We start from the raw sequence: 17,999 nt of genomic DNA, 5'->3' as shown, positions 1-17,999 counted from the left end.
GGAGGTGGGGAGCACGGGGGGGGGGGGCTGGGATGGGAGTAAAAGACAGAAAACTGTACTTGAACAATAGTTAAATTAAAAAAAGAAAAATTTGGATGTATTTTTTTCTATTTTGCCTCATATCACTTCACTCATGCTTGTCTAATTTGCCTATATGCAGGGAGCATAGTAGGTCCTATGCACATAATGTATATTTAAGCTTTTTCTCTCCCCTGCCTCCCTTTCTGCCTTTCAGTGAAGGAGTTGGTAACTGTATAAAGCCTGTATTTCCTACTAAAACTTGAGCTCTTTGGAATAAAGATGTACATTTTAGATGTGCGTTAAATCTTTGCTAAAGGGAACTAAAGTTAAACAAATTGTTTTTCTCCTTTGAAAATATAAAATTCTGACTGTGTCCTGATCATTAGGGCCACCACAGGGACTACCCAACAGTCTTTTGACTTATCCTTAGGATCAAGGCTGAGGTTAGTCTCCCCTTGTAAATTTAGAGTTTTTCTCAATCTCCATTCCTACTTCATTCCAAAGCACTTCTGATGTGCTTGTCCTATTGAGAATCTTCGGAGATGAATTATTCAACTTCCCCACCAGTGAAGATCTTGTACTAGATGTGCTAAGGGATGGTGCCAGAGCCCTTTCAGGTAGAACAGACTCAGCAGAACCAGCTCGGTTTCAGACCGATTACATGTTAGGATTCTCCAGAGTCAAACCCTACACTCATTCTAACCTTGCTTTGAAGTGACTCCTCACTCCCAAGATGGCCTCTTCTGAAATGTGGACTGTGAGAAATGTCCCAACTGCAGTGTGAGACCTAATGACCCAGGTTAGTTAACTATAGATGTCACCTTTTGTGACAATCCTCAAAATTGTAGATGGCCCACTAGAAACAAAGCAGTCAAATAACTTTCCTGGGTGGCATTTTGAGAGCTGTGTTTCCTTCAAGAAAGCAAGAGGATCATGGTGGAGGTAAGGAGCCACATGACCTATGCAGAACAGAAGACAGAGAAGAGAAAGAAAAGACAGGAAGGGAGAGACCTGGTAAGTTTCACTATCTCAAAGTAACAAAAGTGTAGGCAAAAGCCATTCCAGAGGCTTGGAACTATCCTCCATTTATTATTTATGTTCTCCACCTGTGACTTTCCATAACTTATTTGTTTATTTGGGGACTACCACATAGCTTACAAGGCAGGGGACTACCACATAGCTAACAAGGAGTATCCTAGAGGAGAGACCGAATAGGCATGTGGATAGAAGAAGAAAGGTGGCATCTGGGAAATTGCATAAAAGTGAAAAAAGAGAGAATGAGCAGTTAACCTCATGGTTTAGACCGGATTGGAGACCCAGGATCTCTACCTCCATTTCTGGACCTTTCCTTAAATTCAACCTTCATCAATACAGGAAAACAAGCTAAGTACCAGGCACGTTTTGAGTTCTGGCCCTCCCTAAGCTAGCCACATTGTTTAAACCAGGAAGTTCCTAACTATTTAGCTAAAGCAGAACATGATAGTCTTAGTGAAACAGTTTCACTTGGAATGATTTGAAAGCTGTTGCATTTACTGAAAGCATGCTATGATTGCTGCTGACCTATATTCCTTCAGCGGGTGCAGATACTTTCCATGACACATTCCCCATAATCACTGACCTTTTTAAAGCAAGAAGCTGAAAGATTTACTTTCACTACATTCTATAAATATGGAGTCATCGAAAGAGCACTAGGTAGGCAGCTGGAAGACCTGGGTTCTTCTTTTTGTTCTGTGACCTTAAACAAGTCAGATAATCAACTCCCCTAACCTTAGCATTTTCTATGTGAAAATGAGGAGCTTCAACTAGATGATTTGTTTTGGTCCCATCAAGACTGTAATTTATGATATAGTCACAAAAATCAAAGCCCTCATAAAGAATTCACTTATAATCACTGAAGAATTTGATCAACTCCTCAAACTTAAAAGAAAAAGCAACTCCTAACTAGAGTTCACAGGTTTATGTATCATTGGACTAAATCAAAGTTTCAGAAGCACTCACCCGCTGATTCAAGAAATGTTCCTACTCTACACTTTGGACCAGACTCCACACCATTTTCCAAAATTGAGAAATAAGATACCTAATACATCTCCTTTTTTAAAAAGCCTTCTACCATTACAGTTTCAGTGCTCTAGTAGAAACCATCTCAATTTTCTGAGCTCTATTACAGTCAACAGATTGAAACAACTATCTGTGACTGGGAGCCATCATTTTTTTTTCAGGGCTAGGACAGCCTGACCCCTGGGGACAGCAACTAGCTTTGCATTTCTTTTTATACCACAGGTGCCAATTTGGAGCAGAAATATAACAATGAACTTTCTGTTCTCCAAACGAAGCAGGAAAAAATTGTTCAGCAAAAAGGCTGCTTTAGAGAGGACAATGCAACCAAGACCTGATTCTTGAGAGGTTGTTTCCCAGGACAGACCACAAGGACAAGTAAGATCACTTCTACAGACCCTCTGTCGAACTCGGTACATATTGCGTGTCAGAATGTCCCTCATGGCCTCCACATCTTCTGGGGAAAGCTTTTTGACTCCTTGTATCCGTTGGGTTCTGCAAACATCATTGGAGGAAGGCAAGCATTAATGTTCCATCTTGGCAAGAGTGCCGGAAAAGTATCAAAGTACTTGAGGGAGTTCTAAGTTCCAGGCCCCTGTTTTTACATAATCTTTCCTGTTGTTTTAGTAAGCTCCAGTGAAATAGCAGTACATAGTCTTGACTTACATTTTAAAAATATAGTTTCTTTGCCTTTAGCTTTTATATGGAAAATATTATAACTCATTTTTAAAAAGGGGCTTAAGATGATAACAAATCAGTTTCTTTCCCCTCCATATTTGCTATAAACAAACATGTCTATAAAATATAATAAAGTCAATTATTAGAAAATAAAATTTTAAAAACTACCATAAAATGCAAACCAAATGTTTTACTATTAGATTCAACAGAAATAAGGTTACCCAGTCAAAACTGATTCTTTTTTTTTTTGAGGCTGATTCTTAATTAGCTTTGTAATTATGGTAGACAAGTGACAAACAGCTCATGGACAATGATGCTATATCCACATACCACATTTTGACTGGCATTAAGCTAAGTGTATTAAAATTTTATGAGTACCTTTATGAGTATCTACCTTGGGATTGTTCCTTTAGGGGTTTTATCTTCTGGAAAGTTAAAGAACATTCTAAGAAACTAGTATCATATTTTACAAGGAGAATTAGAACAGTTTTATCATGAGAAATCCAGCCCAGTTCTGAAACACTAAGAACTCTGTGAGATTCTAGAAACAGTTGACTGCTCACTGCTTCTGCATAGACCAGCTCCCCACATTGTCCTTCTCCATGAGTCCCCCCACAACCCCACCAAAAAGATTCAAAACCAAGTCATGCCCAGATTATCAGTCAATGTATAATTGTCTTCTGAGGATTTCAAACATTGCTATGTGCAGAATTTGCATTGACAAATATATTTGATTCAATCATTTTAATTTAGTGGAGGTAATTTCTATTACTATGTGCAGAATTTGCATTGACAAATATATTTGATTCAATTATTTTAATTTAGTGGAGGTAATTTCTATTACTATTTTGTGAGTAATATATATTCATTGTAGAACATAAAAACTAAAAAAGAAAACTAAAGAAAATTAAACCATTTTTAATACTATCATCTCCCTTAACATTTTTATATAAACGCTTACAGATTTTTGCTTTTTTTCCTTCTCTAGCTGTAGCTCTTCTGAATGCATAAGGGCACTGTTGTGCTCAAATCTGCTCTCAAAGGGCTTAGGATAATTGATCAAAGAGATACATAGTTATTAGTTTCCATACAGGTCACTTTAAAATATTTCCCCCAAGCACTGGTAGCAATGTAATCACAAATAGCAAGGACATTTTGTAAGTAATGTAAAACTGGTAAAGGATTTTTAAGGACCTGAGTGCTAGATATATTTAGCAATTCTATCTGTGCACTGACTAATACCCTTTCTACATAATCTTTGAAACGAGAGTTTCCATATCTTAGAGCCACGAATATCAACACTATTGACATTGTTCCCAACCTTGGTGAACTTAACATTATTATAAAGGCTTTTCAACTTAATTGTTAAAATGTTCTTCAAATAAAATGTATTCTTCTGATTTAGATACACCCACACATTCCAAAAATTGTGATACATTCCCTTATAATCATGGAAGTAATCTATTGCTAAGTAGAAGCAACAACTAATGAGGGGGTTTCATTTTCTGTATGCCTATCAAAAAGTAGGAAAACCCATTTGTAAAGGCAATGTTAAAGTTAAACTTCAGATAGCAGGAGATCTAACTTGGCACACTCTTTGGTTTACAATTGACCACTTTGGGAAGGATCAAACTTAATTAAAAGTTCATTCAGGCTGCTGGCTGGATGTGTAATACAGGTATCCCAAGGACATCATCTTTCACTGATCCACAGTGAGAAGCTATAGCTATAAAATCATAAATCGAATCATTAACTTGGCAAGGTGACACCTGGAAGTTTTCTACCTGCCACTTGATTAGCAGGAGTATCATGGAAATAATTATATTATGAGCACAGGAAAGGTATAATCTTTAGAAAAATGAAATATTAATAATTTGTTAGTCAAAAAAGTAAAATTATAAACTGAAAGATCTTTGCCACTTGAATCTTCATTCATTATCCATAAAAGAAATGTCTGTCACCATAAATGAAAGTCCTATGGTAATTTCATGACTCTTAAAATCAAACAGAAAAATCTGAATCTAAATGTATTTGAATAAAAGGTTCATATTTCTTTTAACTTCTTTTTCAAAAAAGAGATGTTATAATAGTGTAAAAAAGAGGCTTCAGTTACAAATAATATAGATATAAAATCTGGTAGATGTTATGTTAATGCCATAATATTAATTTACAAAACATCAAATACTATACCCCAATTCATTTAGAAGAATCCATTGTCTTTGAATAGCTTTGTTCATGAAATCCACAGGAAATGCATAAGGTGACTTCTGTGACTGTGGTTGCCTAGTGTCTTCCCCTATTAAATTTATTGGAATTACTTTTTAGGAAGGTCACAAAAATGACCAAAATTTAGAATGAGTGAGAGTGGCAGAGAAGAAGGCCTGACTTCCCATAACACCACATTCCATTATAGAATGAAAATGACATCAGTCTACATTCCAGAGTCTTTGGTATAAAAATGCACAAAGGTAAACTTCCACCAGTCAATATGTGATCGAATAAAAATTTATTAAAGTACAATAATGCATGCTTTTTGTAAATGACATATTGAAATGATTGAAATTATTTGGGAGTTTTTAAACATAATATTTTAAAGCTATACATTGTAGTTTGCTATGCCTATAAATTTATAAATTTGCATTTAATATCTTTTTAATATTAACCAAAATTTTTAAAGCTTCCACAGTTCTAATCAATCTAAGACTCTATCCTCTGATGTTTTAAAAGCTTACTACTCACTGGTAAAATGAGATGCCTCATATTTAAAAGAATGATTCAAATACATACTCTACTTATTCCATATTGTTGTTTTCAGGTTCGAATGAAATAATGCATGCAAAAGTAATAAAATTCCATGGAGTCAGCAACATCTGCACTGTGCTATAGACAACTTTTGGTGGGAGGTTCTCCTAAAAGTCACAGAGTTTTTAAATCTAAATCTCTTGTAGAACAATTGCTAAACTTCTAAAGAAAAAAAATGCATGTGCATTTTTCTGTTTTCATTTCATACAGAATAATAAAAAGCGAGCTGAATATACACTTCTTTTTCCTATTATTGTATGAAGGTTTGTTTATTAAGAAATTAGCTGCTTTGATCTTAGGAGAGGAATTCCTTTTTGCTTGATGTTCTACATATTTCTGTTGAGATCAAATAAATACAGTTTAACTACTGAACTTGAATTAATGTGTTTAAAAATTCTCCTCTCCACCCCTGTTTGGGCTATAGGTAGGAAAATGTTTATCTCTTACCTATAAGGCTCTCTTACTAATCTTGAATCAATGTCTTATAACTGTCTGAAAGTATAATTGACTCAAGAGAATCCTCCAACCCCCTCCAAATAAAGCTTGCTTAAAAATTACCTGAGGTCAGAAACTGGGACAACAGTTTATGATCAGTGTAATGTAATTCAGAGATTCAAATTATGTTTTAGCACGGAATAGACTGATTCTTACTGGAGATAAGTGGTCACACATTCCTAGACCAAATGCTAACATAACTAGTAAACAAACCAATTGAGGAAGTTTCTAATAGTCTAACTTGCCTGAACCTGCCCAGCCCTCCTGCCATGCATTGAGTTAACTGCCATTCATCCTTCAGTGAGCAGGTCAAATGTCTGGGGAATGGGTGAGTTTCACCTCTTACACTATCAGCTCCATGGACTTTAGAATTATATGTTTATGACCTTTTAAAATTAATATAACCTTTTGTATTAATGTCATGACCGAGCTCAATGAACAGAGGGACACTGTTTGCTTTCACATAGTAGGTGCCCAAAGAATAAGATTGGGCCTACAGTGAGGCTCGTGCAGTACTTGCCTCTGGTAAGAGGACATCAAAAAATTGTATATGGTTTTTACCCCTCCATGAACCCAACCCCTACACCAGAATTAAGTAATCAAGTTAAGTAGGATTTGAATGCAATATTTTAGAAAGTAAAGGTCAATGCAAAAAATCCATGATGAATAAAATATTAACATTTTAAGTAAAAACAAGCTCAATATTACTGATTTTTCCTTCTGCTTTAGGCTCTAATATGGCTCAGCATGGCACTGCCAATTAAAATTTGTTAACAAGTTTTCTTATAGCCATTTCATGGGCAGCATCAAAATAAACAAATCAACCACAAAACAGTTTCACTAAAAAATAAGGCAAACTGCTTTTTATTTACACTGGGATGCACTCAGGGATATCACTACCTTAGATTTTTCCTAGCTGTGGAAGAGAGACAGTGGTGTTTCTGATTTATTAGTAAGTAAGCAATGAGAAGAAACACACATTCAAGCATAAGTGACAATTTTATTGCTATGTATTCTTAGCTCTTCTCTCAACTAGGTTTTCAAACATGAAGACATTATTAAAGCTCATGATCAAGTGTTCTTACTACCTGAACAGAACAGGATGGAAGGGCTAGAGTTCCTTATCCTAAATACATGCTCTGATTAATTTTCCAATTCATAAATCATTTCTTGGGAGAAAACTGTGCATCCATGGGTGGGGGCAGGTATAAATTAATCCATGTGATATTGAAAAGACTCTTGTTAAATGTCAGAGAGTTAAAGCAGCTTTTAAAATATCTACCCGCATGTTAAGATAATTGGTTTCCAATGCTCCAATAGAAGTGCCATGCTTCAAAGGAAATAATCTTGTAATGACAGACTTATACACAGGTCTTAACCCTCCAAACACTGGCCTCTACACCAATTCCCTAAGGCCCTCTGCTCCGGGAAACCATTCCTCTCTTTGATCCCATTACAAGCTAGTCTCACACAGGCTCAAGACAAAGCTCACACTGATCTTTTGGCCTTAAACACAATGACAAACACACTTGTCTTTTTAAACAGCCCACCAACCACCACACCTCTTGCTACCACCACTCATCTCCAAATTCAAGTTAGCACCTCAGAATGCTGTCTTGGTTTCTCTTTGTGCAAGAGAGGAAGAGAAATGACTCATAGGAAGAATGCAATGGTAGGATTAGCAGAATCAAGCAAACAAGGGTTGAAGGGTGGAGATTCGTAATCAGAAAGAGAAAGATATATCCTTGTAAAACATGCTGTAATTTGATAAATTCATTTGCCTCTCCCTCCCAAAGAAAGTATTTGCAGAAACCAGGTGAAACAGGTTGTGCATGGCTAAGCTACTAAATGCCAAGACTTAGATGATCTTTTTTTAAAGATTTTATTTATTTATTTTTAGAGAGGGGGAAAGGAGGGAGAAAGAGAGGGAGAGAAACATTAATGTGTTGTTTCCTCCCATAAGCCCCCCCCCACCCCGGGGGACCTGGCCTACAACCCAGGCATGTGCCCTGACTGGGAATCACACCTGTGACCCTTTGCTTCACAGGCCAACACTCAATCCACTGAGCCATACCAGCCAGGGCAAGATCATGTTTTTTTTTTCAATATTTCTACCTCATAGTAGGTAGAAATATTGTGTTTTTTCACCCCCAATATTATCTTTAAGTAAGAATTAATGAGTTAGTGCCCTTTGGAATCCTGATGTTGAACATCTAAATCAGTGGTTGCCAGAGGGGAGGGATGTTGGAGAACTGGGTGAAAAAAGTGAAGGGATTAAGAAGTACAAATTATAGTTATAGAATAGTCACAGGGATGTAAAGTACAGCATAGGGAATATAGTCAATAATATTGTAATATCTATGCATGGATCCAGGTGGGTACTTAAAATATTGGGGGATCACTATGTAAATTACATGATTGTCTAACCACTATGCCGTACACCTGAAACTAGTACAGAATAGTAACAAAAGTAAACTATAATTGAAAAACATTTTTAATGAAAAATAATCTAAACCAAAGAGCAAATATGACTTACTGATGGGGTATGGAAAAGGCTGCAGAACTTAGAATACCAGTCTCTACCATCTCAATAGCTTGCTTTATTTCCAGCCTCTTGTACAAAGAAACAATGCTTGATTTTGGCAGGTTCTTTCGGATTAGGATTTTCCGTAAATATCTATGATCGAACTTCTTAAACCTAAAAATAAAAACCAACATTTGGGAAATGTTTAATCTCTGTACATGATATGTAACCATGCCCTGTGCTTAAAATAAATTACTACTTAACTTTAGTCTGAGAAACATCAGGACAGTGTCTGGAATTCATAGCTGTTGAACATTTTTAAATCATGAAATTAATATTTTTTAAAGAAAGAAAGAATGGCTTATTGGCCTGAATATAATGAAAATCAATTACATGAAAGGAAAGGACGAGCTGCAATTAGGACAGAATATGTTATAAGGAGGGAGCAGGAAAGGCCCAGTCTAGCTCATTTCCAACTGTAAGAGAAAAAATGAGGTGGTTGGAGCTTTTGAACAGGTGTTTCATTCTAATAGCTCCTAACAGTGGCAGATATACTTACAGTGATACTGGCTTATCCAAACAAAACCAGGAAGTTTTAATGGCTCTGTGGTTACAGTAGTTTTCCCCCCTATGCTGAAGATCACTTTCTGTTTTGCCAATTAAGGGGTGGTTGCAAGAACCCATAAACCTTGATAGTCTGAAGGATGGAGAATCTGAATAGGCTAGATACAGATGTCTGCTGATTATTGTAGTGAACTTCTCACTGACCCATTAGACTGAGCTGCATGGATGTGTTGATGCCTTCATAAAAGTTGGCCATTTTTTTGGGTAGAAATTTTCAACGCTTCCAATCACTTTACATTCAATAAGTAATTTGTCTACCTACTTTACTTGTTGCCATTCCCCTTGCCCTACTTGCAATATGGCTTCCCCTGATACACCACTGGGTTATCATCTCCATGCCCACCATGTCCTGACTGATACAGGCTTTCCCCTTTAGCTTTCCTAATGACTTCTGAGTCTCCTCCACCCTTCCTCTTCCTTACCTGCCCAACAGAAATGGAGGCTTCTCAGAATCCTGTCCTCAGTGACTGTACCCATGCCCATAGCTTTGGTTACCAAACACTACCTGACAACCACAACTTTAATCTCCAGCCCAATCTTCATAATAGATTATGAAACATAATCTATTGTTTAACTGTAAACATTTGTTTACCGTGTATAAATATAACCATGATATTATTTCTCCCTAGACTCCTGCCTGGAAATCTCAGTCATTCTTATTTTCCACTGACTTCTTTTTTTATTTTTATTTTAAAAGAATTATTGAAGTATAATTTAAGTGTATGATTCAGTAATTTTTAAATATATATTTTATTGATTATGCTATTACAGTTGTTCCATTGTTTTCTCCCTTTTATTTTCCTCCACCCTGTACCCTCCCTCCAACCAGCATTCCCCAACCTTAGTTCATGTCCATCGGTCATGCATATAAGTTTTTTGGCTTCTTCATTTCCCATGCTATTCTTAACCTTCCCCTGTCTAATTTGTACCCACCACTTATGCTCCTTATTTACTGTACCTTTTCCCCCATTCTCCTTCCTCCCTCTCCTTTCAGATAATCCTCCATTGTGATCTCCATTTCTATGAATCTGTTCCTGTTCTAATTGTTTGCTTAGTTTATTTTTAGTTTTGTATTTTTTTAGGTTTAATTCTTGATAGTTGTGAGCTTGTTATCATTTTACAGTTCATATTTTTTATCTTAATCTCTTCTTGGATAAGTCCCTTTAACATTTCATATAATAAGGGATTGGTGATGATAAACTCCTTTAACTTAACCTTAGCTGGGAAGCACTATATCTGTGATTCTATTACAAATGAAAGCTTTCCTGGATAGAGTAATCTTGAATGTAGGTTTTTTTACTTTCCTGACTTCAAATACTTCTTTCCAGCCCCTTCTTGCCTGCAAGGTTTCTTTTGAGAAATCTGCTGATAGTCTTATGGGAACTCTGTTGTAGGTAACTGTCTCATTTTCTCTTGCTGCTTTTAAGATAATCTCCTTATCTTTAATCTTGGCTAATGTAAATATGATGTGCCCTGGTGTGTGCTTCCTTGGGTCCAAATTTTTTGGTACTCTCTAAGTGGCCTGGATTTCCTGGAAGTCTATTTCTTTTGCCAGATTAGGGAAGTTTTCCTTCATTATTTGTTCAAGTACATTTTCAATTTCTTGCTCTTCCTCTTCTCCTTCTGGCACTCCTGTGATTTGGACGTTGGAACATTTCAAGTTGTCCTGGAGATTCCTAAAGCCTCTCCTCATTATTTCAAATTCTTATTTCTTCATTCTGTTCTGGTTGAATCTTTCTTTCTTCCTTTTGGTCCAATCCAGTGATTTGAGTCCTACTTTCCCTCCCATCACTGTTGGTTCCCAGTAAATTTTTCTTTATTTCACTTTGCATATCCTTCACTTCTTCCTCTATTTTTCAACCATACTTAATCATTTCTGTGAGCATCTTGATTACCAAAGTTTTGAACTGTGCATCTAATAGACTGGCTATCTCTTCATCACTTACTTGTATTTTTTTTCTAGAGCTTTGATCTGTTCTTTCATTTGGGCAACATTTTTTTTTGTCTCAGTGTACCTGTTATGTAGTAAGGGGTGGAGCCTTAGGTATTTGCCAGGGCAGGGCAATTCATGTAGCTATGCTGTGGCACTATATGTTGGGGAGGGGTCCAAGAGGGAACAATGCCACTTGCTCTGCTCTCAGTTGTCTTTCAGTCACTTCCTCTGCTATCTACAAGCATATCGGGCACTTCTGGTGCTTATTCCCCAGTGAGTGGTTTTGTGTACTAGTCTAAGACCCTACGGATCTCTACAATGACCTCTTCTGTAAAGCTGGGAGTTTCTCTCACAGGTTTTTTCAGTCAGAATTTTTGAGGCTTTATTTCCCCATGCTGGAACCCTGGGTCGAGGTCTTTCTCGCTTCACAGTAGTTCCTCCACATGCAAATGTGGGAACTCCTGCTCCACCAGGTGCCACCTTTCCCAGTCCTTTAGCCACTGCCTTGCCACAGGTCCTCTCCACCCCAGCTGCCCATCTCCACCTCTTCTACCAGTTTGTGTGAATGTTTCTTCTTTAACTCCTTGATTGTCGTTGGCAGTTCTGGTTATTTTTTGTTTTTAAATTTCTTGTCCTTTTTTGGCTGTGTGAAGAGTCATAGTGTATCCACCTACACCTCCATCCTGGCCAGAAGTTTTCCACATGGTTCTTGTATGGAATGGCTCCCAGACCCTTGATCTTCCCAGTCCCCTTCCTCTAGATTTTTTATAGTTTTATGCTCAGCTTCCAATGTAACCTTTTGAGGTTCCCCATGCCATAAATATCCTTCCAAAATAGTGAAACCCTCAGTTTCCTTACTTGTCTCTCACTTGGTAGTGGCTCCATTGCCCACACACATCTTCAATTCCAGCCTTCAGGTGATCCAGCAGCTGCCAAACCAAACACAAGGAAATGAGTGCTGGTGAAACCTTAATGGTGAAAGACACACATGGTAATCTGATACACTTTGGAAAACAAAGGAGTCTGTTATTCCCTGGAGCATATCCTCTTATCTATCACTCTGTTCATACAACTAAAAAGTTATAAATGTTTTCATAGTAATTTAACTATATTTCATGATTCAATGACTGTAGGAAAAAGTTCCTTAATAAGGTACATAACTTGCAATGAAAACAGGGTACCTGCCATTTCCTTGAATATTATATTTCTAGAAATGTCTAGGGAATATCTCATTACTGAAATCATGTAGATATAAAGCCTACTAATTAACTTACTATTAATTTCATGGCAAAAAAGAGAAAATGCCAGTATCCAATTTATACAGCTTCTAAAAACATAATCTACAGATGTTCTATTATAATAACATATAACAACAAAATTTAGCTATATGCCTAATTTTTTGACATTTTTCATGATCCAGGCCAAATATAGTACATTTGACTTATCCAAATTGTTTATAGAAGCTTAAGTAAAAGGCACAATCCTATCAAAATTTATAAATTAGTATTCATACAATTTAAATTTATAATTACTAAAGTTTAAACTAGCTTCTAAACTTTTGCAGAATATATGAAAATACTAAATTTCTGAAATAACTAACTGGTACACATTTTACCAATAATTATAACTTTTTTAAAACATAAGAAAGAAGTAAATAACCAATTTTTATTGTCTTAGATATATAATTTCTTATCTCTGAAAATAATGAGCAGAGGTTAGAGAGACAAAATTTTTAGTTAGGTTAAACATTACTGATTTTAAAGCACTTACTCCCTGTCCTCATATATTGAATATTTACAAATGACTTTGAACAGTTTTGGTTTGGTAGCATAAAAAGCATCCCAAGAGCATCTAGTTTAGGTGATCAAGGGGACTGCACCACTGACTCTGACAGGCCTTGCACCATAGATGGTTTCACCACAAAGTCAGGAGGACAAAACAGATCAATAAAGAAACAAAAACAAAGCAAATAGGGTTTCACAAATACTGGGAAGACAAAGAAAGAACTCTCAATCGAAAGGAAAGGAGGAATCCTCAGAAAAAGTGCTAAATAAAATAGAGACAAGTCAACTAACAAATACTTGGTTCAGAAAAATAGTTATAAGGAGCTCAATGAGCTCCCTGAGAAATACCAAAAACAAGAGGGAAACTATGAGGAACTTACTGCAAACTATATCAGTATAAAAAAGAACATAGAAACAGTCAACATGGGCAAAGAGGAGATGAAGAATACAATTTCTAAATTGAACAACACAGTATAAGGAATCAAAAGAAGGCTACGTGAAGCAGAGAATTGAATCATTGAGCTGGAGGACAATGTGGAAAAAAATTCCCCAAAAAGAGCAAGAAAAGTAAAAGGAGGTCAAGAAGAATGAAGAGGGGTTCAGGGAAATGCAGGACAACATGAAACAGAATAATATCCATATAATAGGGATACCAGAAGGAGAAGAATAGGAGCAAGGAAGAGGAAACCTGTTTGAAAAAATACTGATGGAAAACTTTCCTAATTTGATGAGAGAAAAAGCCACACAAGTCCCGGGAGCATAGAGAGTCCCAGACAAGAGTGACCCCAAAAGGCCCACTTCAAGACATATCATAATTAAAATGGCAAAATTCAAAGACAAAGAGAATCTTCAAGGCAGCAAGAAAGAAAGAGGAAGTAACATACAAGGGAGCCCCGATATGGCTAGCAGCTGACCTCTCAACAGAAACATTACAAGCCAGAAGGGAATGGCAAGAAATATTCCAAGTAATGAAAAGCAAAGGACTGAAAACAAGACTACTCTACCCAGTAAGGCTCTCAATTAAAATGGAAGGTGAAATAAAGAGCTTCCCAGACAAAATAAAGCTAAAAGAATACAATTCCACCAAACCAGCATTGCAAGATATGCTAAAGGGACTGCTTTAAGAAGAGGAAGAAAAATAGTAAAAGGAACATAGGTATAAAGGGAGTAAAATAGAAGTAAGTAAGTACCAATCAATAATATCCTTAAATATAAGTGGATTAAATGCTCCAATAAAAAGACATACAGTAGCTGAATGAATAAGAAAACATGACCCACACATATGCTACCTACAAGAGACTTACCTCAGAACAAAGGAAAGGACCTCCACAGACTAAAAGTGAAGGGTTGGAAAAAAATATTCTAAGCAAACATTCAGGAAAAAAAAGCTGAGGTAGCAATACCTTTAAAATATATTTTATTGATTATGCTATTACAAGTGTCCCATTTTCCCTCCTTTATTCCCCTCCACCCTGCACACCCCTCCCATCCACATTTCCCTTCTTTACTTCATGCCCATGGGTTGTACATATTATTTCTTTGATTTCTACCTTTCTCATACTATGCTTAATCTCCCTCTGTCTATTTTCTACCTACCATTTATGCTACTTATTCTCTGTACCTTTTCTCCATGTCTCCCCATCCCACTCCCCCACTGATAACCCACCATATGATCTTAATTTCTGTGATTATGTTCCTGTTCTAGTTGTTTGCTTAGTTTGCTTTTATTTTTGTTTTAGGTATGGTTGTTAACAGCTGTGAGTTTGTTGTCACTTTAGTGTTCATATTTTTTATCTTCTTTTTTCTAGATAAGTCCCTTTAACATTTCATATAATAAGGTCTGGGTGATGATGAACTCCTTTAACTTGACCTTATCTAGAAAGCAATTTATTTGCCCTTCCATTGTAAATGATAGCTTTGCTGAATAGAGTAATCTTGGATGTAGTCCTTGACTTTTCCTGACTTGGAATACTTCCTGGCAGACCTTCTTGCCTGCAAGGTTTCTTTTGAGAAATCAGTTGACAGTCTTATGGACACTCCTCTGTAGGTAACTGTCTCATTTTCTCCTGCTGCTTTTAAGATAATCTCCTTATCTTTAATATTGGCTAATGTAATTATGATGTACCTTGGTGTGTTCCTCCTTGTGACTCTCTGAGCTTCCTGGACTTCCTGGAAGTATATTTCTTTTGCCAGATTAGAGAAGTTTTCCTTCATTATTTGTTCAAATAGGTTTTCAATTTTTTCCTCTTCCTCCTTCCCTTCTGGCACCCCAGTTATTCAGATGTTAAAATGTTTAAAGATAACCTGGAGGTTCCTAAGCCTCCATTCATTTTTTTGAATTCTTGTTTTTTTATTCTCTTCTGGTTGAATGTTTCTTTCTTCCTTCTGGTCCAAACCATTGATTTGAGTTCCAGTTCCTTCCTGTCACTGTTAGTTCCCTGTAAATTTTCCTTTATTTCACTTAGCATAGCCTCCATTTTTATCTCTAATTTTTTACCATATTCAATCAGTTCTGTGAGAATCTTGATTACCAGTGTTTTGAACTGTGCATCTGACAGGTTGCCTATCTCTTCATTGCTCAGTTGTATTTTTTCTGGAGCTTTGATCTATTATTTCTTTTGGGCCATTTTCTTTTTTCTTTTTTTGGCTCAGTGCACCTGTTATTAAGTAAAGGGTGGAGCCTTAAGTTTTCCTAGGGTGGGGCACCACAGGTCAGAGTTGTGACTATGTGATCAAGGGGTCTAAGAGGAAACAGTGCTGCTTGCTCCACTCTCTGCTGATTTTCAGTCACTTCCTCCACTACCCACAATCCATTTGGGCCCTTCTGACTTCTGTGTGAGTAGATTTGTGTATGTTCTAGGACCCTTTGGGTCTCTCCAACAAACTCCCCTGTGGTGCTGGGAGTTTCTCCTGCTGCCACAACACCCAGAGGTTTTTCACTAAGAGGTTTTGAGGCTTTACTTCTCTGCACTGGAACCCTGGGCTGTTTGGTTTCTCTCAGTCCCCAGCTGCTCCTCCCAGTTTATCTGCATGTGAATGTGGGACTGCCCAGTCCACAAGCCACCACCTTCCTGTGAGTTCTCTCCACCCAGCTGCCCATCCGTGCACCTCCTACTGGTCCTATGTGTCTTCTTTAACTCCTTGATTGTCTGACTTCCATACAGTTTGATTTTCTGTCAGTTCTGGTTGTTTTTAAATTTGTTGTCCTTCTTTTGGTTGTGTGAGGAGGCACAGTGTGTCTACCTATGCTTCCACCTTGCCCTAAAGTCTGGCAGAAATACTTACATGGAACAAAATAGGACACTTCATAATACTCAAGGGAAGAATCCATCAATGAGAATAAATATTGTAAACATATATGCAAACAAAAATATTAGGAAAATCTTGGAGCACTTCAAGAAAGATATAGACAGCAAAACATTTATAGTTGAAGACTTTAACACACCACTGTCCACAATGGATGCATCTTCCAAAGAAAATATCAGCAAGGATATTGGAAAGTGAATGACACGGTAAATCAAGTAGACTTAATGGATATATAAAGAACCGTTCATCCCAAAGAAGCAAAATGTACATTCTTTTCAAATGCACATGGAACATTTTCAAAGATAAACCACGTGAGAGGTCACAAAACAAGCTTCAACAAATTCAAGAAAATTGAAATCATATCAAGCATTTTTTCCAACCACAAAAGTTTGAAACTAAAAACCAACCTCAAGGGAAAAACAAAAAATACTCAAATTCATGGAGATCGAATAACATGCTGTTAAACAATGAATGGTTTAAAAATGAGATCAAGAAAGAAATAAAATGTTTCTGGAAATAAATGAAAATGAACACACAACAATACAAAACATATGGAACACAATGAAGGCAGTCTGGAGAGGGTAGTTCATAGCGATACAGACCCACCTAAAAAAGACAGAAACATTTCAAATAAACAACCCAACTTTATACCTGCAAGAACTGAAGGAACAACAACAAACAAAACCCAGAGTGAGTAAAAGGAAATAAATAATCAAGATCAGTGTGGAATTAAATGACATAGAGAATAAAAGAACAATTCGAAGGATTAATAAGTCCAGGAGCTGGTTCTTTGTAAAGATAAACAAAAATTACAGATCTTCAAATAGACTCATCAGGGAAAAAAGAGAACCCAAATAAATATAATCAGAAATGAAACATGAGAAATTAGAGCTGATGCCACAGAAATAAAAAGTATTGTAACAAATTACTATGAACAATACGCTAAGAAATTTGAAAACCTAGGCGAAATGGACAAATTTCTGGAAAAAATATAATCTTCCCAAACTCAATGAAGAAGAAGCAGAATACCTAAACAGACCAATAATAGTTGGTGAACTTGAAGAAGTAATGAAAAACCTCCTATCACACAAAAGCCCTGGATTGAACAGTTTCACAGAAGAATTTACAGAATAGTTAAGATGAAGCTAGCCCCCATCTTTCTCAGACTGTTCCAAAAACTCCAAGAAAAGAGAAAACTACCAAACTCTTTTTATGAGTCCAGCATCATCCTAATCCCAAAACCAGAGAAAGACACAACAAAGAGAGAAAACTACATTTTTAGTATTGCTGATGAACATAGATGCTAAAATCCTCAACAAAATATTGGCAATCTGCATCCAGCAATTTGTTAAAAAGATCATACACCTAGATCATGTGAAACTCATCCCAGTGAGGCAAGATGGTAATATTTACAAATCAATAAATGTAATACATCACATAAACAAAAGAAAAGGCAAAAATTACATGATCATATCAATAGATGCAAAAAAAAAGCATTTCATAGTGTACAGCACCCATTTATGGTAAAATCACTCAGCAAAGTGGAAGTTGAGGGATCATTGCTCAATGTAATACAGGCCATATATGGAAACCTACAGTCAACATCATACTCAGTGGGCAAAAACTAAAAGCTTTCCTCTTCTTGTTCCTTGTCTTTCGCCTCACGAAAAAGACAAGGATGTCTACTCTCCCAAATTCTATTCAACATAGTATTGGAAGTCCTAGCCACAGCAATCAGAGAAGAAGAAATAAGAGGCACCCAAATTGGGAAGGAAGA

General features: G+C 36.6%; 1 protein-coding gene across 1 annotated transcript in view; it reads right to left on the bottom strand.

Moving 5' to 3' along the window:
* Nucleotides 1-17,999, bottom strand: part of SLC9A4 (solute carrier family 9 member A4) — a 78,094-nt gene that overhangs the window by 16,800 nt on the left and 43,295 nt on the right. The window contains exons 7-9 of the mRNA XM_037143393.2: nt 11,991-12,061; nt 8,588-8,749; nt 2,475-2,571 (exon numbers count right to left, since the gene is read on the bottom strand). Of these exons, the coding sequence (XP_036999288.2) occupies nt 2,475-2,571; nt 8,588-8,749; nt 11,991-12,061 (330 nt within the window). The remainder of the gene's footprint in view (nt 1-2,474; nt 2,572-8,587; nt 8,750-11,990; nt 12,062-17,999) is intronic.

This window comes from Artibeus jamaicensis, unplaced genomic scaffold, assembly GCF_021234435.1.
Source record: "Artibeus jamaicensis isolate MK-2021 breed Jamaican fruit bat unplaced genomic scaffold, CSHL_Jam_final contig_384, whole genome shotgun sequence".
NCBI lineage: Eukaryota > Metazoa > Chordata > Mammalia > Chiroptera > Phyllostomidae > Artibeus > Artibeus jamaicensis.
The sequence above is the reverse complement of the archived record's forward strand: the minus strand, read 5'-3'. Positions and strand labels throughout refer to the sequence as shown.